The sequence below is a fragment of the Lacerta agilis genome, chromosome 1, assembly GCF_009819535.1.
Source record: "Lacerta agilis isolate rLacAgi1 chromosome 1, rLacAgi1.pri, whole genome shotgun sequence".
NCBI lineage: Eukaryota > Metazoa > Chordata > Lepidosauria > Squamata > Lacertidae > Lacerta > Lacerta agilis.
Window position 1 is genome coordinate 8533969 of NC_046312.1, and position 24690 is coordinate 8558658.

The following is a 24690-nucleotide window of genomic DNA, read 5'->3' on the forward strand; positions in this document are numbered from 1 at the left end:
TTGTTTGTGGGCAGATTACCGTATTTTTTGCTCCATAAGACGCACTTTTCCCCTCCTGAAAAGTAAGGGGAAATGTCTGTGCGTCTTATGGAGCGAATGCATGGTCCCTGGAGCCAAATTGCCCAGGGGGGGAAGGCAGATCCTGCTTTTTCTGTTTTAGAAAGAGCTAAAGACTAACAAGAGGGAAAGAGAGCGTTGAAAGGAACCCGCTCAACAGCTGATTGCAGGAGATCGGGGAGGGAGATAAGGGAGCTAGCTCCCTTCCTGCCCCGCCCAGGCCCCTTGCACAGTAGGGTCCTGGGAAATTGAGTTTTTCAGCCATTTGGGGCTTTCTGTTACTTTTCCTCTTGCTTTCTATTAAGTACTCCAGGGGAGTGACAAGTTTCCTTTCCCTGGGAAGGAAGTGCAGAGGTCCCTGGGTGCCTCGGCAAGTGTAGGGGCACGACCCCCTTCTGCATCTTCCACCGAGACACTGCAGCAGAACTGACCTTGGGCGTTCGCCCTCCCTGTTCTGTCTACGTAGCATCTTCACAAAAATAACCAGGTTAGAAATAGTGCTAGCGTCTGCCTGTTTTGTTTATTAGGTGCAAGACACAGACTTTTGGAAAACTGTAATTAATCAATTCATCCTTTAAAGCCCCCCACCTTAAAAACAACAACAAAGAAACAAAAATTTATTGGTTTTGAAACAAATACAAGAACCATTAAACACTTATCCAGCAGTACATTTGTGTGAACGATCGAAATCAAGACCTGGTTATACCAACCACTCAAATTTTCTCAGTGGAGAGGTTAAATAATAGGTTTGAACACTGAATGTGTATGTAAGCTTATGTCTAAACTCAGTGGAGAGACCTCTTTCCCCTTTTTCTTTAACACTTTTACAACATTGGTGGGATCTTCCTGCTTATGACATCTGCCCTGTAAAAGCAGGCTTCGTTTAAGCACCCTTCATGGAAACTAGCTGTAAACTAGAAAATGCAACTGCTTGGCCTGTTTTACTGGTGGTTCCCCCCCCCCCCCATGTTCTCTCCCCGGCCAGCGCTGCAGCTGTTTCAGGTTTCTCGGGGAAGCGTATGAGAGAATCTGTGGGTGGGTTGCAAGTTTACACTTGAGCTGCCAAGTGGAGAGATGGAATGACCCTACCTTCCCAGGAGCAAGTTGGACCAAGATGGGGTGGAACCAAAACAGCGAGTCGTAATCTTGCTGGTTTGAAGTGGAACTGCGAAAGCTGGTTTTTCATTCGGGATTCTGGTGTCTGTGAAGGGCTGAGACAATCAGCTGCCCACTTATGACAGGAGAACACCTTACGATAGGGATAAGCAACTGACAGCCAGGGAGAGGGAGGGAGTCAGGTCTTCCATGGGCTTCCCGTCTGGCCTCCAATATACTCCCTCACCTCTGTTCATTAACTTCCAGCCACTTTCTCCCAAACCAAGACACTGGGTGGGGCGTGGAAACATAGAATTATAGAGCTGGAAGGGACCCTGAGGGTTATCTAGTCCAACCCCCCTGCAAGGCAGGAATCTCAACTAAAACATCCTTGGCAGGTAGCCACCCAATCTCTGCTTTAAAACCTCCAATTAAGGAGAGTCCATCACCTCCCGAGGGAGTCTCTTCCACCATCCAACTGCTCTTACCGTTGGAAAGTTTTTCCTGATGTTTAGTCGGAATCTCCTTTATTGTGAATTGAAGTCATGGGTTCAAGTCCTACCCTCCAGAGCGGGAGAAAACAAGCTTGCTGCATGGGACAGCCCTTAAGATATTTGAAGATGGCTGTCCTATCATTTCTCAGTGTCCTCTTTTCCTGATTAAACACCCCCATCTTCTTCAGCTTTCCTCCTAAGGTTTGGTTTCCAGACCCTTGATCATCTTGGTTTCCCTCCTCCGCACCTGTTCTGAGTTACCAATATCCTCCTTAAATTGTGGTCCTCTAGAAGTGGTTGGACTTCGACTCCCATCAGCGTCAGTCAGTGTGGCCAGTGGTCAAGGGTGATGGGAGTTGTAGTCCAGCTACATCTGGAGGGCTACAGGCTCCCCACCCCAAAAGGGCACCTCTAATTATTTCCTTCCTAGCATAAAACAGCAGCTGAGGCCTTGGCCAGGTTCTCTCTTTCGGCCACCTCTGCCGATTCCCACAGAGGAACCCTTAGGTACGAGCATGCATGGTGCATCGTAAGGGCACTGCTGCGCCAAAGCAGAGCAGGAAGGTGGCCAAGATCCCTTTGCCTCTGTCTCAGCTGGTATGGGAGTGAGTCAGAGGTGACCCTTCAGGTGTTGCTTGATTCAAAATATCATCCCTTTGAAAAGATAGTAACAAAACCAGCTGCTCATCAAGGCTGCTCATCATATGGGATGACAGCGTTACTGAGCAAAAGTGACTGTGCAATGTTAATATGAGAGCCATGCTGTAGGTTAAAGAGGAGAAATAAGCAGATTGGACCCACCAGTTGTAAATGTTGGACAGAGGCGATGTGAGATCCCCCGTGGGGTGGATGTCTAGCTCTTGACATTTACTCACCAATAGGTGGACTAGATTAACCTCAGGGGCCCTTCCAACTCTGCAAATCTAGGATTCTGTGAACTCTGTGTGTCATTAGTATCTCTTTACAACCATAATGAGTGCTCTAAGGAGTTCTCGAAGCTACCAACATGAGTCTGACCAAACTGCGGGAGGCAGTGGAAGACAGGAGTCCCTGGCTGCTCTGGTCCATAGGGTCACAAAGAGTCGGACACGACTAAACGACTAAACAACAACAAAAGGATTTCCCAAAGCTGGGCTACACAACAGATGAATAGATTTTATGTTGGGCTCTTTCCTGCGTAGCAGCTTTGAAACCATTTCAGTCACATTCATATGAATGTTGTACTGATGGGAGCGATTTGGGAGCAGCTTAAACTTTCCATCTCCTTTCTTGGATATGCGAGGAAATGTTGAGCAGGCATCTGTTGAAATTTTTGGTACTGATCATCCTGACTCCAGGCAGGAGGTGGTTGAACCAGGTGAGGCACCGAATCCGTTCAACCTCTCTTAATTATGTGAATGATTAATCCAACAAGGAGAGTTAAATCAGATTTGGTCTCTGCTGTTTCCGATTCCGAGTTTTTGAGAAGTGTTCAGTTTCTGTGGCAGTGTATCCAGCGGTGGGAACCAGAAAAATGGGCTTTTCTTTCAATTCCCATCCCGGAGCATGAAATGCTTGTTTCTCAGCTCAGACAATGCCTTTCTTTGTTCTAGGTATCTAAACCACGTCCGAGCCGCCTCCCCACAAGATCTCGCTGGTGGCTATACTTCCTCCCTTGCCTGTCATCGAGCCCTTCAAGATGCCTTCAGCGGGCTATTTTGGCATCCTGGCTAGGTTGGGAGTAACAGACACTGGAGCGGAGCGAGCAAAGCAAAAAAACCTCAGGTGAAAATTGCTGCCGTCTGCACTCTGGCCATGCTGCCGTCTGTCTGTCCTTCCTTCCTTTTTTTTTTTTTTGGTGTGAAGCCAGCTGCACTTAAATATTAAAAACATGTACAGAAACTTTCTTTTTAAAATGGTGGTCATGTTTCTTCTTCTCTGGTGGAATGAGGGTAAGGGTGGGAAAGGCTCTAGTCACTTTGCAGCTAGAGGATAGTGGAAGAGATAATGATTTTGTTTTGTACGTTTGAGGTTTCAGAACCAGACTTGTAAAAGATTTTTAAAATAAAGTCAGATTGTTGTTATTAAATTCTGCAGATTCTGCCACTGCACTTCAGGGTTTTATTTGCACAAGCACTGAAATGCTACTTTTATATATTGTAGCCCTGCATTAAGCACAAAGTTCTTTCATCTCATAAAACCGGCATCTCCTAATGCAAATGGGGGTTTCCTTCCTTGAAGTACGATACAAGAACCGGATATGGCACTGATCTCATAATTCATTCTACTTTGCGTTCTGAATTATGTAAGTTAGAATGATTGTGTTGCAGAATGGAACAGCTCTATTAAGAACATCTTATCTTTCCTGCTATAGAATAAAATTGCAAGGGTGTCATCATGCTGCAGTTTGCATGGCTGCCTATATATTGCCTATATGATGACAGAACAGTAGTGGGGGCAGGCAAGCCACAGAGGAGCAGCCAGGACAGGACAGGGCAGCTCCTTTGCCATCATCATGCTCACGACAATGCCACTGTTGTGGCCTTAGCAGCATAGGAGTACATTGGAAAACACAACTACGACTGTCCTCAGTATCACTTGATACTCTTGCTCTCATTTTGAAAATATATCTATCCATATTCTTCAAAGAAATAAAATATTTTGGTACCATATTATACCATATGCTGAAATGTTTAAATGTTTCTTTGTCCTTGAATCTTCCTGCCACACCTGCCTTCCTCCCCTCACACCAGTGTGCCGCACCACACCCTTTGAGAACCACTGATTTAGGCAGAACCTTGGAGAGTTGCATGTGCTTCGTATCTAAGCTCAATGCCTGAATTCATGGCAGTTGCAACTTCCTGATTTGCAACTCAGTCTCTTAGCCACAATCCTATACCACTAAATATGCTAATTTTAATTCAGTGGAATAATGCATAGTGTCAGAAGGATAAGCACCCAAAGGACTCTCTCCCTTCAACAGAACAGAAAAGTTATTCAGAGTCTGCAGCTTGCATCATAACCTCATAATTGTACCAGAAGTTCTTTTCTCCCAGGGAATGCAATAAATTGCAACTCAGCCACTCCAAAGCCTGTTTGGAAAGTTCTTGCTTCTTCACAAACAGCAAAGCAGCTGCTTGATTGGTTTTATTATATTGTACGTTGCTTTGAACTCAATGAAATTATAAAATGAATGAATGAATGAAATAAATTTAATGACGACAATGAGTTACTTCGTACAGCAGTGCAGGCAGCACCTAAATGTGCCTTTGGACATTTATCAGGCAAGGCAGATTGGTGTAGATAAGCACTGTGTTCAGAATGACTGCTGATTTTAATTTGGGATGATGTTGTTTGTTTATTTAAATGACTTTTACAGCCTGCTTTCTCCCCACAAAAACCTCAAAAGTGGCTTGCTCAAAAATAAAATTCACTAATAAAAATAACTATAATATTTAAAATATAAAACACAGCAGCATTAATACCAACATTTAAAAACAATAATTTCACAGTGCTCTCTGAAACAAAATAAAAAGGGGATGGGGGAAGAGAGAGCGAGACAGACTTTCAGCATTTATCTAAAGATGGGAAGGGAAAGATTTGGATAAATTTCCCAGAGAAAATTCCAGAGATAGTGCAACTGTCAACCAGGCACTGTTGCTAGTACCCATCTATCAAATATCTGCTAAGCTGAAGACCCAGGAAGGTTCATATAGTTCAAGGTGGTCCTCAAAAAAATCTGTTTCTGGGTCATTAGAGGGCCTTAAAGGCTTACAGCAGCACTTCCACACTGTGTGTGTTGCGGAGAGAACCAGTTGGCTTGGGTAGGTCTGGGTCGCAGAAGTGGACCCAGAATGTGTTTCTATCGTAATTCAAACATGGGCAGGGCTGGAATCCGGAGTCAGCTTTAGTTGCACTATTTCTATAGTCTATATCCCAGCTGCCAATTCCTGATGCTCCCTTGACCTGCCGCTGCTGCCACCTTTTTGTGACCTGCTCGTCTGGCATGAACACTGCGATGGCCTGGGTTTCACCTCATAAGAGAACCTGTGCAGGAGGTGGTCAGTCTAAAAACACGTTTATCTGCTTATTCAATTTAGACCCTGCCTTTCCTCCTGAAGCAGCCCAGGGGGCAGGAACAGGTGTTGTTTCAAGGCTACCAAAGACACAGACTGTTTCACCTGCTTCCTCTAACCTCTCACCTCAGTTTCTCATTGGCTGGGGAATGACTGCATGCAACCGAAACAGAAGATGCTACCAAGTGTGGCAAAATAAACATTTAATATTCTTTCTTTCTTTCTTTTTTTAAAAAAGTACCCCATTCAACTGTTACGGAATTAAAAAGAAACAAAGATAATCAGGGCATAATCAGCACAGCAGCTGTTAATACCCTTTTTCAGAGGCTGTCATGGGAGTTAAAAGTTCTGCATAGACATCATTTCTGGAATGGTACCCACAAAGTCTCCTAGACCATCAGGTTATTTTTTTCTTCAGGGGGCTCTTCATTTGGACGCAGGCGTTTAGATGCTGGTTCCTGGGGATTATCTGCACCTACAAGTAAAAGATGACAATCTGAATCAATACAGATCTGGAGGCATGTATGGATTACTAGCAGTTTAGGGGGAGATCCTCAAGTTTTTCTCCCAGTCCCCTGCCACACAGCAGCCCCCTGACTTTCATGCAAATGCCAGTGGCCTGCCTGTGGCTGGGCAGTTTTGTTGGCATCACAAAACACGTCTGAAAGTGGGTTTGATGTGGCATTAAAAGAAGCCCGGTTTTGTGTGTGGCAGTGGGTACACATGGTACAGCGATAGCAGGCTGTGTGATGATGTAGGCAGCACAGTCAAGAGGCTGCCTGGAGGTGGGAAAGGGTCCTAAAAAAGGAAGCTGGAGGGGGGGAAATATTAAAGCCGGAACTAGGGAGCAAAATTAAAACCACACTTTCAAGCTTGTCTCACGTAAAGCGGCTGTGGAGAAAGGAGGGGCAGGTGAGATACAATAAAAGGACCTTGGGACAGGATGCAGAGGAATTGTAGCTCTGCCTCCATTCCCACCAGAACCTTCCTTGCTGCTCCCGAAGCTCAGGAACCCTCTGCAGCAGCAGAATTAAATGGGAGGCAAAGGGCCTGCAGTTGGAAACCGACCATCAGCGACACCTCAATGCACACCTGCAAAGCTCTTTGGATTTGGGGTGGTCTGCAGCACAAAACTTGAGTAGGAGCAAAGCAAAAGGATTTTACTAAGTATCCAAGGCACTGACAACACACTTGCAACATGCCCCAAGACATGCAGCCGCATCACAGGTTGCTAACTTCCCACAGGGAAAACTGCACATAGGTCATGCGCGAATACACACACATTCGTTTCCATATGTATTCATGTGCTGAGAAACCAGGGCTGGCTGCAGCCTCCCTATGCATGCACAGCAACAAAACAGTTGCATGTGGGCCTGTAACATGTTGTTTATTTGTGGCCTTTATGCTTTTTCCTCCCTAGAAGTACAACCGCCCTCGGCCTCCTACGCAGGTTAAGAGCCACCATTAGGACTGGGCGATGTATCAATTTATCATCGAAAACCAGTTTGAAATCCATGTCGTGAACCCAGCCAATGCTGCTTTTGATTCCTGCAGCCCTGCTAACTGCCTGCTCGGCTCTCCTCTGAATCCTGCAGGGTTCAGCGAATCACAAGTGCAGGCGCCAGCAAAAACGATGCAGGAAAAACTGTAAAGCCAGCCAATGCTTCTGCATAGCTCCATCCTTATTTCAGACATTGTGATATATCACAATGTTTAACTGGTGATATATCACGATGTTGAAAACCAGATATCACCCAGCCCTAATCCCCATTTTAATGTCTGAGGCAAAGGATTCACAGGGGATCCTAAAAGCTTGCAGCTATCTTGCCTCTTTCTTTGACTCTATTACCTTTCAGGGAAGACAACGGCTTGTACAACACCTTCGTTGGGAGGCTGAAGCTGATGCACATCATGTCCTTATTGGGCGCCACGTTCCTCACCAGCTCCACAGAGCAAAGGCCTTCTAAGGAGATTCCCAAGCAGGCTTCAACTCTCTCCTGAACATCTTGCGCAGGGTTCTCGTGCTTGGAAAAGCAGTAGCAATGCACGGTAGGAAGACTGGTGCTGCCCGGCTCTCCATCCAAGAGGTGCCTGAAGACATCCAAGAATTCAACTGCCATGGCTGGCAAGTTCATGACGATGTGCAGGCAGCTGTTCCGCTCCTTCAAAGAAAGCTGTCTGGTCAGTTCTTCCTTCACCGGCTCCTCCAGGAACTGCCTGCCATCCATGTTGAAGACTTTGACTTTTCTGTCCACTTTGTTTAGCTTACAGTTGTGCTGCAGCCACTTGTACGAGTCAGGGTTGAGGTCGTTTGCAAACACAAAGCAGCCCTTCTTCGCTGCAGGAATCGCAAAAGGCCCCACCCCGGCGAAGACATCGAAGAGAAGGTCGCCTGGCTTGAGGAGGCCGACGATGCGCATGTGTTCTGTGCAGAGGCGGGGGTTCCAGTAGACTTTGGAGAAATCAAATTCGTACATGATATGGTGCTCCTTAACCTGCAAGTGTTCAAAATATTGGGATGAATCTAGAATCTCTCTGGCCCAGAATTCCCCAGTAAAGGATGCCTCACACATTTTATTTTTTATTCATGAGCTGCTTTTGAAGATAAAATACATATACGTGCATCACCTTCTACGAATGACATCAAGATCTATCCCATCAAATATCTTTTGCTTGCAAAACCTATCGGTGACTGAGGAATGATCATGCCCCTAGCCAAGTGTCCTCTGGGTGAAAGCTGTGATACATGTGGGTGCCATTCAGAAATGGTGCTGTATGTTTGCCTTTTCTAATCAGGAATCAGAACCCAAGTAGAAGACATATCATAAGTCCTAAATCTGTTCTGGGTCCCCCCCCCCCCATTCTCTGCAACAGATCTGGGGACAGCATGGAGGCTGGTCATGAAGTGCAAGTGAAATTGGACAATAATTTAGCTGAATACCACCCATAGTTTCTTCAAACTAATGCACAAAGAAGACATTGTTTTTCCAAAGAAGCAAAATCAGTACCTGGTTTCTGAACTGGTTCTAAAATTCAAGAGTTCATTAGCATCTTTGATTATGTGGTTTTAAAAATAATAGTAATATACATCTACACATTTGACCACCACTAAGCTACATTCTTCCTACCAAAGTCTTATGAACAATTGTGATTTCATTTAGGCTAGACTTGGGACATCTGGGAACACACAGAGACTGCCAAGTCTATGGAACAGAGAGGAATAAAGAATTAATATGTCAGACTGTATCTTTCTGCAATGTCTGCTCTTTGCTTTGTCTGCTTTCTCAATGTTAGATTTTTAATCCCCCCCTTTTTTGTTGCAAGAAAATACCATTAAAAATTACTGGTACCTTTGTGATCATATTGGCCTCCTCTCCAGCTAATACCTCCATTTGAAAATTCCGATAAGCATTATCTATGGTATTGGTTTTATTTACAGCGCAGGTGATTCCTGGATTCTTGTCAAGGATAACTTGACCTGAAAGGCAGAGAAATGGGCTGTCAAATTTCCTTTTCAAAAAAGCAGACATGTGATTTAAACATCTATGATACAGACTCATAAAGAACATATAAAATAAACCCCGCTCCATTTCCATTAGGTTGTTGCTTAAACTTTTTAGTGAAGAAATGCTAATTGCCCTTGCCAAGGAATGTGGCACAATGCTTGCCCTTCTCCTGCCATTAATGAGTTATCAGTAGGCCTTTACGAATGGGAGAGATCACTTTAGTCTCTCCAGAATTTTTGCAACATTATAGCTAGTCATATCCATACCATGTATTTAAAGTACATTTAAATACATACTTCAGACACATTTAACACTGCTTCAGAAAGAAACAGCTCAGTCATTGCTTAGGAAATAACCAAACAAGACTTCTCTGATGTAAGTCTTAACCTACCAATTATGTGTTTGTAGGGCAGCTGATGGTCCCTCAGATTCAAGTGAATGATGTGGCCAACTCTGCTGAATGCAGTGGTCACTTCCTGACCTTCAGGAAGCACTGCCTGCAGAATTTCGTCCACCTTGAAATGGTCGTATGTCAGTTCCTGGTTATACTTGACAATCTCAGGGCTAATGTTAAAGCTCTTCAGGATCTGTTGCTCAGATTCGCCCAGGGAACAGCTGTCGGATATGGCATGAGGATCTAATAAAAGAAACTTTCTGCTTTCATCTTCTGGGTCTTCAATAACTCTTTTGAGACCTGGGCGCTTCAACAGCACTCGTTTGAGAGGCTTCTCCAGCTTGTTCAGGAGGTCTTTGTTAACCTTCAGAGCTGGGATGACAACATCCCTTTTGAAAGCAGCTCTGTCAAGGGTGGTCATTCCACGGACCCTTGGATGCGGCGAGTGCAGGTCAAGGTCAAATTTCTGCTCAGGTACCTCTGGCATAGTGCACAAACTATTTCTATGAGCTACTGCAAGATGTCCAGGCAGCTTATTAAGAGACTGACCGCAAAACGTCCAGACTGCTGGAAATGATGTATTTGAGGTAGTTGTTCCAAAATATTTCACTTTCAGGAGGCTAGCAGGCAAGCTGTTTAATCGCCTGAAAATCCTAGAAGGGAAATCATTCACTTTATAGACATTATGTAAGCATTCAATAAAAAAATAGGGGGGAAATGCTACAAATCCACATGTCTGTACAGTTCTCATAAAATCACTTGCACTTGTATGAGATTATTCGAAACTGTCCTACATAACCCAAAGATAACACTGATGCAGCAATGAATTAGAAGCTTGGCAGAGGAAGGAGTTTTGGGCTTTTATCCAAAGTAGTGCTATGTGAACTTTCCTAAGCACAAGAATTCCTGCTTGTGCAACAGAATGTTCTCCCCATCTCCTCCTGTTTCCCCCCATATGCCGCCTACAACTCTTCTAGGGTTTCCTGCAGCCCGGTGGAGCAAATCTGGTACCTGAGATTTTAGCTCTGTTGTCAGTGCCAGAGTGCAATCCTGTGTCTACTCAAAAGTAAGCCCTATTGAAATCAGTGGGGCCTATTCCCCAATAACTGAAGTTAGGACTGCAGCCCTGGCCCTGAAATGTATGCTGTAACAGGTGAAGGCCTCACTAAACATGTGCAGAGCAACTTTCCCTCAGCAGCTGAATAACTACATCCTAAGAATCTTCAGGCTTATCCTTGTACCAAGTGAAGTAAGAAGATGCCTCTGATCATAAACACAGGGATCCTTAATTTGGGCAACAGGCCTTCTGGATACTTCCAAATAGTTTTGTGTTTCACTGAGTTTCTTTTTTAAAGCAAAACGTGATTTAAAGAACATGAGAAGAGCCCTCCTGTATCTGTCCAAAACCACACATCTTTTATCACACAGTGGCCAACCAGATGTTTTTGAGATGTCCACAGCTAGGGTGGAAAGGCAAACGCCCTACCGTCTGTGCCCACAACCTGCAACATTCAGATGTCTATAGAGGGTTGCTGGACTTCTCCCTGGCTTGGGATCTTCAACCTTCAACCAACGTTTAATTGTTTTGTATTATCTTTTGACAATATGTAGCAAAAACCATTATACATCATATAATGAGCAATCCAGTCTGATGGGTGGGGTACTACTACTACTACTACTAATAAAAATAAATAAATAAATAAAAATAAAACATCTTTGCTTCTCATGCAAAAAAGAGAGTGTAATTAAAAGAGAGGAAAAAGCAGAAAAGAAAAACAAAACAAGGACCTTTTAAATGGGGGAACATAACAACCAAAGTCAATTTAGGTTGCCTTGGGCGAGATAAAGTGACAAACACATTTAATAAATAATAATAGTGACAACTGTTCTGGAGGCTAGGACCTGAACCAACAGATTCAAGTTAAAATAAATGAGATAATGACTAAACACCAGGAAGAAATTTCTGACGGTAAGAGCTCCCTCAGGGAATCTCCTTCCTTGGGAAGTTTTCAGAGATCAGGTGGGGCATCTGTCATGGACAGGCATCCCCAAACTCAGCCCTCCAGATGTTTTGGGACTACAACTCCCATCATCCCTAGCTAACAGGACCAGTGGTCAGGAATGATGGGAATTGTAGTCCCAAAATATCTGGAGGGCCGAGTTTGAGAATGCCTGGTCATGGATAATCTAGCTGATATTCCTGCATTGCTGGGGGTTGGACTAGATGTCCCTCGGGGTCCCTTCCAACTCTGTGAATCTATGAACTCTGCGTGTCATTAATTTATCTTTGCAACCATAAGCAGTGCTCTAAAAGATGTCCCAATGCCTCTTCACTACATGACAGACCAGGGTTTCTCAAACTTGGGGCTCCAGGTTGTTGTTGTTTTGGACTACAACTCCCATCATCCTTAGCCAGCAGGACCAGTAAGCCAGGGACGATGGGAATGGTAGTCCAAAACCGAAACAAAACCCAGTTTGGGGAAACCTTGCAATAGGCGAAGAGATGATTCTATAGAACCGGAGGAGGCTGGGCAACCCTTTTAAGGCCTGCTAGGGGTGTAGGAGGAAGAGGCCTGGTTGGCCTACAAGAAGGGCCCTTCTCCCTCCAAGCTGCAGGGACGCGTGCCTCTGAGCGCGCGCAGAGTGCATTTGCCTAGTCAGACGAGGGAAGGAAGAAATAAAAAAATATTATTTATAGCCCGTCCATCTGGCTGGATTTCCGCAGCGGCCTCCAGCGCACATAAAAACAATAAAAAGTCAAGCATTAAAACCAACCCCAAAACAGCTCCACACACACACCCAGCCCCCGTTGGAAGCGGCGGGGACCCCCAGCCCCATTCTCTCATTATTTTTTAAACGGGGCGCCTCACCTCATGCCGGCCTCCCGCCGCGCCGCATTTCCCCTCAGCTCGCCGAGGCCCAGCCTCCCCGCCCAAGCGCCGCCCTCGAGTAGCGCGCTCCGCCCTGTTTCCTCTCAGCGCCCGCCGGCTCCTCCCCGGCCCCGAGGACGGGGCTTTGGTCGGCCTCCCGCCGCTCTTGGGACTTCTCCGCTTCCTTCGCCGCCATGGAGGAGCCGCGGCTCGTCGGCAGCGTCAACTGCGAGCCGCGGGGATGGTACTTGTCGGCGCAGGAGCTGGAGGACGGAGCGCCGCTCCTGCCGCCGCCGCCCACCCCGGGCAGGGTGTGTGTGGGGCTGGGGCGGCGGGGGGGCGAGAGGGGAGGTGGTGGGGCTCGGCTCCCCCGGGTTGTAGGGCGGCTCCTCGCTCAGCCCCACAGAGCAGGGCGGGTTGGCTCTTCCCGCTTTCAAATCCTCTCACAGTGAGGGGTGCTAAAAAGAAGAAGTTGTAATGGCTTGGGGATTCAAAAGATATTTTGGTAATAGTAGTAGTAATAGTAATAATAATTTATTTATACCCCGCCAATCTGGTTGGGTTTTGTAAGTAAAACCTGTGTGAAATTGCCATAGGAATCATTAATAACTACTGCCAACTCCTTGCAGTTCTAAATCAATGCTATTCGTATTATTGGTTTTTCCTCCACCCCCACCCCCCATAATTTTTATTAATTTTTATTAAATTTTCTGTTTTACAATTTAGAATACTCATTTAAACAACCTTAAAATATCAATGGCTTCCATTCTTCTCTTTCCATGGTTCATTTTGCATAACACAAATCCCGGCATATTTTATATAAACTATAAATCATTGAGTATTCCATTATTATATCCATGGAAACTTATTGACACTGTTGAATTTATCTTAATGCTGGCATCAACCCTGTGAGGTACCTTAAGCTAAGAGAGGGAGGGTGACCTCCAAATTGCTGAGTTGGGCATCATGGCTAAGTAAGGATTTGAAACCACTTCTTTGAAGATACTCCATCCTGTGTCTTCAAAATCGGAAGCCATGTAGATTGGGTGCAAAGATTTTCCCAGCTCAGCATTTTACGTCTTGCTTTGCACAATGCCATAACATATATTCACGGTACTCCTCATTCCATTATATTTAGCCCTATACTCAAAAGATATCCCCCATGTTGCTTGGCTGCTCTTGAAACCTATAGGAAGCGGACAGACTACATCATTTACCCCTGATGACGCTACCAGGCCTGTGTTGCATTTCCACATCTCCATGCGCCTCCCAGCACACATTGCTCACAGCCCTACGGGCAAAGTGGCATTTCCTAGTGCCGTAGAAGCACACAGCACAGACCCATGAAACTTTGCAACCCTAGGAGGTTTTGTTGAATGCGTACACTGCCACCCTTGAAACATCGTAGAGCCCTCTCATAGAACTTCACAACCCCATAGAAGCCACAGAATGGACACATACGCCTCTATCGTTCAGGCTTGGTGGCACAGAAGTTCTTCATGTGGGTTTGAAGACTCGGCCCCATAGAGTCCTGTAGAATGGACGCACATACATACTTCTCCAAGCCGCCAGTGTTATTTGTAACACAATTGCATCTTCATAGAGCCTCATAGCACCAGCATCATCGCACATAGCATGCCCATGCTACAAATGCTTTTTGCAACCTGTGTCACCAGAAAGGCCCCATAGTACAATCTCTCTCTTCCCTCCCTCCATTATATACAGGTCATGGAACACAGTCCTCTTATAATTGAGATTGTACAGCACATTCTTTAGAAAAAGAATATGATATGATAGCCATGTTCAAATATATAAAAGGATGTCATATAGAGGAGGGAGAAAGGTTGTTTTCTGCTGCTCCAGAGAAGCGGACACGGAGCAATGGATTCAAACTACAAGAAAAGATTCCACCTAAACATTAGGAAGAACTTCCTGACAGTAAGAGCTGTTGGACAGTGGAATTTGCTGCCAAGGAGTGTGGTGGAGTCTCCTTCTTTGGAGGTCTTTAAGCGGAGACTTGACAGCCATCTGTCAGGAATGCTTTGATGGTGTTTCCTGCTTGGCAGGGGGTTGGACTGGATGGCCCTTGTCGTCTCTTCCAACTCTAAGATTCTATGAAAAGCGTTGTAGAACAGGTTTCTCGGCCCATTTGTTTCGTTCCACCCCACTTCTCACAATCTCATAGTTCCAGAATTTAGCATTACAGTATTCCTACAGCTGTAGTGGTGGTCATAGGAATCCACCTGGACCCATCAAAGATGTTCTTCCAGCCCTAGGAATCTATGGACTGGATATTAATTCCACAGCATCCCTGTTGGATAGAAAAGACACTTGCATTGGTGTTGGGTAGAGGAAAGAGAGAATAATGCAACCCTCCCTGTTTCTACTCGAAAGTAAGTCTCGTTGAATTCAGTGGGGCTTGCTCTCAGATAAGTGGGGTTAGAATTGCAGCACAAATCAAAGATCATGTATGCCCCGTACCTCTTATGTCTCACAGGGTCTGGGTGCCTTTTAAATACTGTAGATGTAAAACCATAATGTAGTAAACGAACTAAAAACAACAGCCATCCTCTAAGCACCATAGTATTCCTCCCAAAAAAACACGCTACTGTAAAACTATCAGTGTCTCTCCCCATAGACTGTGAGTCTATTCAACTAGACTAGAGATCCACTAACTCTACCAATAATGTGATTAAGTTTGAGTTTTAGTAGATGGAACAGTTGGCTCTGGTACAGTCTTTTGCAGGCATGACCTGGCTTCGTTTTCTGGGTTTTTTTTTGCCACTTTTGAGACCAAGGGGGAAAAAATAAAGTTGGAAAGCTCACATTCTGATTATGTATTTCATAAGTTCTGGCTCTAAGAAGTCCCTAAATTTAAAATACTTGGTTAAAAAAGAAATCCGAGTTAGAAAACCTAATGATGCTGAGATTTCCACCCTCCTAGCCATTTCAAATCTAAAAAAAAACACAAATAAATTAGGACATTTTTCTTTTTACTGGCTAGATTAACAATTATTAGAATTTGGGCTTCCCTGATTCATCACTAGTAACTGTTAGGTTTTAAATAATTTCTTTCTATGTTCAAACTTAGACCTTTAACTAACGTAACTAACTAACTAAGTGCATATACTCTCTCCGGTCCTGCTAAAAGCATTCTTCTTTCGACAAGCCTACAGCTTTTTAAAATCTATTTTAATATTTTAACATTTGTATGATTTTAGTTGTGGTTGTAGTTTTTCTTCATTTTACTGTTTTACCTTTTTGTAAACTTCTTTGCGGGTTTTTTTTACAATTAAGCAGTGTATAAATTTTATGAAATAATTTACATAAATAAATAAATATACTGCTTGACTGTAGTTAAACTTCTGAGTGGATTGTTAGCGGTAGTCGAGAGTCTTTGTATATGAATTTAATTACTTTTCCACTCCCATTTGCTTTGGGCTTGTGTGATTGCTTTTGCCCAGATGAAGAATTCATAGTGTTAACAATCTGGTTCTATCATTTACAGACATTTTTGAACCAGACATCGTCTGGTGCTTCCTTTGGCTTCTCGGTATTTAATTTAATGAATGCTATCATGGGCAGTGGGATACTTGGATTGGCATATGCCATGGCCAAGACGGGAATCCTTGGATTTAGGTAAGTTTTTTGTGTGTCAGTTCTATTTTATATTGTACTATATTTTTAAGTAGGGTATAAGAGTTTTATAATGTTATATATTAACACTTATAGTTGTAGATTAATATCAATCCTGTATATTAATCCTTATAGTCAGAATGGGGTAGTTTTTTTGGGGGGGGAACCAACAATACTATGGGATATTAAAAAAGTTAAAGTAAGCTTCAAAAATACTATATTATAGTATATAGTATTCAAAAATACTATATAACATGGGGGAGGGGAATGCAATTGTGTTAAAATCCCAAGTTTATTCAGTGTGCCACCCTTGTCTGTTTGATCTACACATGCGGCAGTATGAAATTGCTGGATCCTTGGGTGGTAGATTGGACAGTACCACTTCAAATGCCAGGTTTGGGCAACAGCAATGCTTGGTGGGGTGCCAGGATCAGAACACCACTGTTTTACAAATTGTGCAGTTATCTTTTGTGATGTGTTAATAAATTTGCAAGCCATAGCTCACTATTTCTGGCTCGGAAACCCGAACTGGGGTGATTCACATTGAACTGGTCCAACCCGAAATGTTCTTTAGAACGTTCTAAAGCATAGAGATGGTGAAATGGTTCAACAACTGGCCTTTTCCCCATATATGGGAAAGTCATGATGGGACCAAATTTAATGACACAGAAAATTCAAAAGAAAAGCAGAACATGGAAAATATTGAGTAACCAACCGTGGCGTGAATTAGATTCTGCCGATGTGAACCATAAAATGAGGAAAGAATGATTTCTTCTGCTTGTTTCTGGGAAAACACAATGTATTTATACACACACACACACACATATATGTGTGTGTGTGTGTGTGTGTGTGTATGTATGTATAGTATTAAATGTGGCCTTGATCATTCGTTTCTTCTGTCCTAGTGTGTTGCTGCTGATTGTTGCCATCCTTGCATCTTATTCTGTATTTCTCCTGCTTACTATGTGCATTCATACTGGTAAGTGAAGGCTGCGCGCAGGGATTTAATCAGACAAGCCTTTAGAATGGACAAGTTAGAAATATATTCAGAATTTGCGAAGTGCATTTCAAGGGCTAACAATTGCTGTGGCTGGTGCCGTATGAGAACCAGTGCGTCACAGTGGCTGAAGTGTTGGGCTAGAACTTGGGAGACTAGGATTCAAATCCCTACTCAGTCATGAAGCTCACTGGGAGACTTTTAGTTCAGTTACCATCTCTCAGCTTAACCTACCGCACGGGGTTTCGTCAGGGCAAATCCTGTGGCTTGTTATTGCAGTGATTTATCCTGTTATTGCAACATAGAGCCCTTTCCACGTTGTCCTGCCTGATAATGAAATCACACAATTGTGTTGCGAAAGGCTTTGAGGGATGGTTTTGAATGTATATAGCCCATTTGTGCAAAGCGCTAGCCAAGTGTGTTGGGCTTCTTTGCTGCTCTCCCCCTGCCCGCCCCACCCCCCATGAACTGTAAGGATGCTCTGGAAAGGGGAAGATCAGTAGTGCTGGGTAAGCTGCCTTTAAGCTTGCCTGCCATTATTAAATGTCAGATTTAGAAACCCCTTTGTAAACCCAGGTTTTTCCAGTTTGAAAATTTCTCTTTAAAAGGTAATGCTGTACTCAGTGCCGTCTCATCATAGGACCTGGGAGGCACGGCGCACCAGGGCGCCGGGCCCCCCAGGGGCGCCCCCGCAAGCCCGCAAGCATACCGGGCGCCCCCTCCCCAACCCGCCCCTCCGGAGCCCCAGCTGGAGCGCTGGGAAGGGCGCGCAAAGCCCTGCGCCGCTCCAGCGGCACACCCCTCATCCCCTGCTCGCCCACCCCCCCTCCCGAGGGGCGGCCAGCGCGAGAGGGAGGTGGGCGGAGAGGCGGCACGCCGGGGGCGCCAAGGGATCGTTGCGCCACGGCGGCCGATCCCTTTAAGACAGCCCTGGCTGTACTCTTTAAAATCAGTTACAGGTGGGTAGCCATGTTGGTCTGCCATAGTCGAAACAAACTGAGTTTGTTCTTGGTATGAGCTTTCGTGTATGAGCTTCAGTGTATCTGAAGAAGTGTGCATGCACACGAAAGCTCATACCAAGAAATAACACAGTTGGTCTCTAAGGTGCCACTAGAATTTTTTTTCTTTAAAATCAGTGTTTCTCAAACTTGGGTCCCCAGCTGTTGTTGGACTACAACTCCCATCACCCCCTAGGTAGCAGTAACAGTGGTCAGGGATGATGGGAATTGTAGTCCAACAACAGCTAGGGACCCAAGTTTGTTTATTTATATTAATTTTTTATACCACCCTGCCTCCAAAGATCTCAGGGCAGTTCACAGCATTAAAATACAAAATACATAATAAAAACAAGAACGAAAAGGGGGGGGGGTTTACACATGACCTCCTCTCCCACAAACAAATTTAAAAAGACATAGAATATTAACCAGCTTCTTCCTTTTGGTGGGAGGCAGGGTTGGGAACATTTTTTGGGGAAAGACTGCAGTGTGCTGCTTTGAATATTGCACACATCCAGTTTAGTTTGTCTGAATTGTTGAGGAACATGCCACGATTTTAAGTTAAGAGTAGTGGGAATGCTAGTTCTGCGTGGTTAACTTGACAAGCGGGCTTTCAGTAACTTTAGATGCAATAAGAGTTGGCGGTTTGGAAAGTGCGGCTTCTTTGTTAACACTGCTTTTTATGCTTCTGTTCCCTCCATCCAAAGTAGAGCTACCTATGGTATTCCAAGTGTTTTTAGAACTTCTAAGTAAATTCACCTAGCAAATCCGACACACACACCCCGACCCCACTGATTTTTGTAGTGAAAAGGGAGGGTAGACACAGCAGTGGAAAATGCCCTGGGGATGCCTGCAAGCCCCCAGAACTCTGAGCGTCCTCCGGTATGCGCAGCTCTGGAAAAGGCATCTCCCTTCTCTTCCAGTGCGCTTCCTAGCGACATACACCATAATGATATAGGCACACAAAGCTTCTGGCATAACACAGCAAGAAGCGTGAGACATTGTAGAGCTAATCTACTATTTATTTACATACTATGTTCAGACAAAAACATAATGGCGTCCGTTCTCTCCAGCTTCGAGAGAACAAACAGGCACAAGTAAAAGTGGAAAGTACGTTACAAAGTACATAGAGCGGAAGAGATAAGACTGTCTTCCGTTTCCCACACCCTTCTCAGACAGGCATGTGATTTGCACCAATCACAAATGCAGCATCGGAAGAGTGAAACTGCTAACAGGGGATGCAAGTTTCCCCTTCCCCAGTCATGTCATCAGTCATATGACAAGTAGAGGTGGCAGCAACCTTTTCTCCTCAGCTGATCTGCATGGCTCTACAAAGGAGGGGAGCTGTGAGCAGAGGCAGATTTAGGGTATTGCGATGTTCCATCACACTGGGTGTTGAGCCTAGGGGGCGCCGCAACTTCGCATGCTGGATTGAGCAGAATTGAAGGCAAGAGGCGAGGTGTGTGCGCCAAATTTTGGCCTTGTACAGGGCACCACTGAGATTTGAAAGACCACAGTCCGCCCCTGCTATGAGCCTGCGTGCACGCCTGCACATGCAAAAGCATGTGTGCAAGAGTGTGGGTGCCACACTTCCTAGTGGCATGTGGTCCCCCGAGAGTTAACAATGGCTGCAGGTGGCCCTTGGATCATAAAAGATTAGCCACCTGTGCCTTAAAGCATGATGTGAATGCATGTAGACTCGTTGACTTTCACATTTTTTGCCTGCATTTGCATCAGGGACATGAGTGAAAAGAGGCTTGAGTCTGTGTCATCGCCATAATTATTTTATTATTCCAACACATAAACCTACCTCCCAGCCTTCTGAATGCCGCATTTCCAGTGCAGTGGTACCTTGGTTCTCAAACTTAATCCGTTCCGGAAGTCCGTTCCAAAACCAAGGCGCGGATTCCCATAGAAATTAATGCAACATGGATTAATCCGATCCAGACTTTTAAAAATAACCCCTAAAACAGCAATTTAACATGAATTTTACTATCCAACGAGGCCATTGATTCATAAAATGAAAGGAGTAAACAATGTACTGCAGTCACACAATCAGTCAGTCAGTAGCTGAACTGGCTTCCACTCAGTCACAAAAACGAAACCAAAAAGAGCCACAAAAAAGCAAAATATATAGCAAAAACAGACAGACCTCAGCGTAACACTCAAAATGGAAGTGTGGCACTCAAAACAAAGCATGTTCGGCTTCCGGAAAAAAGTGTGCAAACTGGAACACTTCTGGGTTTGTAGTGTTTGGGTTCCAAGTTGTTTGAGTTCCAAGTCATTTGAGAACAAAGGGTACCACTCTATACCTCTGTCACGTCACTTTCATGTTTATTTCCTGACTTCTCTCTCTGCCTTTTTTCTGATGGGGGGGGGGGGTTCATGTCGTGAGAAAGCTTTTCTTTTCTCTTTCCTTGTTCCTTTTGTTCACCATAGCAGTCTCTGGCCATTCTCTGGCCTTCTCTGATTCTTCTCCGAGGCTGCTGCTCCTAGTCTTCCGCTTCCTCTTGGCCTGCACTCTTAAATGTTGGACAGAGGTAGGGTCCTATTATTACTTTTTATTATTTTAAGGTTATTATTTAAGGCTATTATTCCATAAAACCGGCCAAGTCATTTATTTATTTATTTATTTTTAAAAATGTCAACTGTTACAATGCAATAAGCAAATGTTAAAATCATGACAAGAACAGCAAGTTGGTATTAAGGCAAGCACAGACTTGTCTGGAAAATATAATGACTATGATGGACCCAAAAGAGAGAGAGAAGACTCAAGATGGTTGAGTAAATTCTGGCAGAATGAGCAGAGAATACTGTAGTGGAAGACCCTTGAGCAGAAAGTGAGCTTCTTTGGGGCCTAAATCTTTTTGGGAACCCATGGCAACAAGGATTAGCTAGGACTTGAGCAGTAGAGATGTAAAATAAGATGGCACCTTTTATTGGGTCACTTCCATTGGTACAGGAGTACCCAACCTTTGAGCTATGCAGGAGTCTTCATTGTGCCAAAGAGTTTTATGGAATGCAAACTATCGCATACTTTTGCACTAACAGGTTGTTTAAGAGAATGTGTGTTTCCATTGTGCAACAATTTTCTGTATCGTGCCAACTGCATTTTTCTCATTAATCTGCTCCCAAATATGTAATATGCTAGTTTCTGTAATGCAAAAAAATGAAATAAAAACCTAGATCATTATTTTGATGGATTGTATTCAGCAGTTCTAATTTATCTTTTTATAAACACAAAAGGCATGATTCAGTAATTCCAGCAAAGTTCAGCATTAAAAGAGATATGTATGTGCTTTATGTTCTTCGTTAAATCAGTGAGACTTAAAATAGCTTAATTTTGACTAGATTTAATATTTGGCAATTAACTGTAATTTCACCAGTAATACAGCACCCACAAAATTAGCATTTTCGGGCACACTCCGTGACTACCTTAATTAACCCCACAAAACTTTCCCCATCTGCATTTCTAAGTCCTTGTGCTTTCTTGATGGAAGAAGCACATATATTAGATTTATAACCATATGATTTGTACTTGATATGCATGCATAAAACATGCATATCATTTCCCAGTAAATATTAATGTGGAATTATTTGTTTCCTTCTAACAGCTGTTACTTCTTATGAAGATCTTGGTCTCTTCGCATTTGGCTCACCTGGAAAGGTAGTTTCCAAACTCTCCTTTATTTCCTTTTGGTTTTGTTATTGCTCATTTTTAAGAGATAAAAGTCCATCATCACTTGGAGGGATGTAGCATGTAGGATATCTAGCTATGGCTGTTGCTCACTTAGGTAAAAAGCTAAAGGTAAAAGACCTCTGGACAGTTAAGTCCCGTCAAAAGCGACTATGGGGTGCGGCGCTCATTTGCTTTTAGGCCGAGGGAACTGGCATTTGTCCACAGACAGCTTTCTGGGTCATGTGGCCAGCATGACTAAACCACTTCTGGCGCAACAGGACACTGCGACAGAAACCAGAGCGCATGGAAACACCATTTATCTTCCCATCACAGCGGTACCTATTTACCTTCTTGCACCGGCATGCTTTCGAACTGCTAGGTTAGCAGGAGCTGGGACAGAGCAACGGGAGCTCACCCCGTCGCGTGGATTCAAACCGCCGACCTTCCAATCGGCAAGCCCAAGAGGCTCAGTGGTTTATACCACAGAGCCACCTGCTTAGGGACTGTTGTATGGTATTTCATGAATCACATGAGATTGTTCTTGCATGGTTTCCAAGCATTATGCCCAAGTCAGAACTTACTTCATGGACTCTTCTAACTTCATTTTTTTTTAAAAAAAAGATTAGTGACAATAGGGATGGTTAGCTTTTACAGCCTTCTTCTCTACCGTACCTTATGGGCACCCAGCATCTCCCCTTGTAACATTCATTTATGCCTTCTGCTCCTTTTTTGTTACGGACATGGTTAAGTCTGGTGGAGAATAACATTTCTGCTTTTCCTAACATCATCTACTGTTTTTGTAGGTTCTTGTGGCCAGCACAATCGTTATACAGAATGTCGGAGGTAAGAAATGTTAAGTAATAATTATTGACACTGAGGATCTTTCAGAGCTGTCCTGAGAACAATTATATAGTAATTTAAGCCAGTGTGGAGTAGTGGTTAAGAGCGGTAGACTCGTAATCTGGTGAACTGGGTTCGCGTCTCCACTCCTCCACATGCAGCTGCTGGGTGACCTTGGGCTAGTCACACTTCTCTGAAGTCTCTCAGCCCCACTCACCTCACAGAGTGTTTGTTGTGGGGGAGGAAGGGAAAGGAGAATGTTAGCCACTTTGAGACTCCTTCGGGTAGTGAAAAGCGGGATATCAAATCCAAACTCTTCTTCTTCTCTTCTAATTTGATCTAGTTATGGTTAACTGCTTTGTCTCCTTGAATGTCTTGTATCGTCCCATCCTTCCAGTCATGGTCTAGTTATTTTACAAATTAAAACGGAGCTTGAAATTGTTTCTTTGTCCTTAAATTTGTGGACACCTCTGTTAGAGATCATAGATATATTTATAGATATATTTACCAGCCTAGGAAAGGCTGCTGGTGCTTTGGGACCAAGCACCACATACGAGAGTTGCTGAGTGGCGTAATTATACTGTGACTGCATAAATTTGACTCACGCTTCCCAGTCCCTGCTCTTTTTATAAACATACTTAAGAACCAGGTCACTTGCTTTCGTAATTCAATTTAGTGTCCTTTGTAGAACAAGCTATGTTTTAAAGTATAATAAACTCTTGCTATTAACTCCAGGCTTGGAGTATGAACACTCTAATCCCAACGACCAAGTATTATTTATTCATACCGGTTTGGGGTGACGTTACGTAGTGAGAAACAAATTTTTTAATTTCCTTTCCTATTTGACTGCACCTCTAAATAAATGTCATTAAACAAGTTGGGTCTAAGCAGTGACGGGTCTGCCAGACCTAGGACCTATTACAAGAGTGTGCCGGTCAAAGGAAATTTGAGTCTTATTTTCTTCTCCTTCCAACAGTTCATAACCTCCTATGTGTGTCACTTTTAATAAAACTCCCCCGAGAAACCCTAGAGGCCTGAGCTATTGCACACTGGGTGTTATCAAACTACTTATTCTGTCCTCAACAATAACACTGGCTGTCAGAAAGCAAAGACGCATCTGCCAAGAATTCCCATTTCTGATTAATTCAAGAAGCAGCATTTGCACTTGGAAAATATTATTTCAAGCTTTTAAATACCACTAGATGGAAATTTCCATGTTCCTTCAGTATTCGGTGCTTTTGTTTCACTTTCTTTCCATAGGAGTACACACATTTCTCTTGCAAAGTGTGGGAATTTCACCTCCCACCACCACCACCGCAAAATTAATCTGTTCTAAAGTCACTGCTAAAGGACAATCCTCTTGCCATAACTATATTTGCATGGTTCCCATGTTACATGGACAGTATTGCTTTCTTTTGTACGTAGCTAATGACATCTGTAGACAGTGCAAACATGCCAGTAAGGTACAAAATAACTGCATTTTTGCTAAATAGGCCAACCAATCAGAACACAGCCAGGTGGAGAGGTGGCTTACGGACTGTGACAAGGGCCGGTCAACCAGCATTCTGCATAGGGAGCTAAGCAGTGGTAGTGGTGTTACAGTAAGGTTACCAGATTTTTTTTCAAAGAATCCCAGGACACTTTTTTTTTAAAGAGAAAAAAAGTTATTAAAATTTTTTTCTTTAAAAATAAATAAATTAAGAAGTAATACCTTCTCTTCTGTGGTCTCCTCTGTTGTGCGGCTTTTCTCTGGGCCCCGGCGTGCTCTCTTGGAGTGCTATCCGCCGTGGATTAGGCTCAGGGTGGGCCTGGGCTCGGCCACGTGACCTTGCCCTCCCGGTGCTCTCCTACCTATTCTCCTCAGTGGCGGCAACGGCACGGCAAGGTCAGGGCTCCCCTCTTTTTTCTCCTTCTTTCTCTCTCTTCCTTCTCCTCTCCTCCTTCTCCCTGCGTTGGCTCTGGGGTTTTCCTGGCCGTGGAGCGCCGCTGGGCAGTTGGCCGGGTGGCCGGGCGCACTCGCTCCCTGCTCAATTTGGATTGCGCGGGGGTGGGGTGGGGTCAGCGGTTCCCTC

The 24690-nt window shown here is 44.2% G+C and overlaps 3 protein-coding genes across 6 annotated transcripts in view; 2 read left to right on the plus strand and 1 right to left on the minus strand.

The window, feature by feature from the left end:
- MNAT1 (MNAT1 component of CDK activating kinase) overlaps positions 1-3727 on the plus strand; it is a 129461-nt gene extending 125734 nt beyond the window's left edge. For both annotated transcript variants that reach the window (XM_033173360.1, XM_033173281.1), the window contains one exon: positions 3239-3727. In XM_033173360.1, the coding sequence (XP_033029251.1) occupies positions 3239-3370 (132 nt within the window). In that variant the 3' untranslated portion in view covers positions 3371-3727. The remainder of the gene's footprint in view (positions 1-3238) is intronic.
- Positions 3728-5921: 2194 nt separating this feature from the next.
- On the minus strand, positions 5922-12572 carry TRMT5 (tRNA methyltransferase 5). Its single transcript, XM_033173601.1, has 5 exons — positions 12472-12572; positions 9599-10254; positions 9052-9179; positions 7551-8196; positions 5922-6176 (listed from the first exon to the last, which is right to left on the minus strand). The coding sequence occupies exons 1-5, from the start codon at positions 12474-12476 to the stop codon at positions 6091-6093; spliced, it is 1521 nt and encodes a 506-aa protein (XP_033029492.1). The 5' UTR covers positions 12477-12572; the 3' UTR covers positions 5922-6090.
- A 53-nt stretch (positions 12573-12625) lies between these two features.
- The window catches only part of SLC38A6 (solute carrier family 38 member 6), a 54286-nt gene continuing 42221 nt past the window's right edge, over positions 12626-24690 (plus strand). The window contains exons 1-6 of one of the 3 annotated variants that reach the window (XM_033173869.1): positions 12638-12782; positions 15980-16110; positions 17013-17086; positions 20539-20639; positions 21714-21766; positions 22582-22621. In XM_033173869.1, coding sequence (XP_033029760.1) covers positions 12666-12782; positions 15980-16110; positions 17013-17086; positions 20539-20639; positions 21714-21766; positions 22582-22621 — 516 coding nt within the window. In that variant the 5' untranslated portion in view covers positions 12638-12665. Of the gene's footprint in view, positions 12783-15979; positions 16111-17012; positions 17087-20538; positions 20640-21713; positions 21767-22581; positions 22622-24690 lie in introns of all 3 variants that reach the window. The other 2 variants (XM_033173802.1, XM_033173723.1) reach the window with 2 other exon arrangements.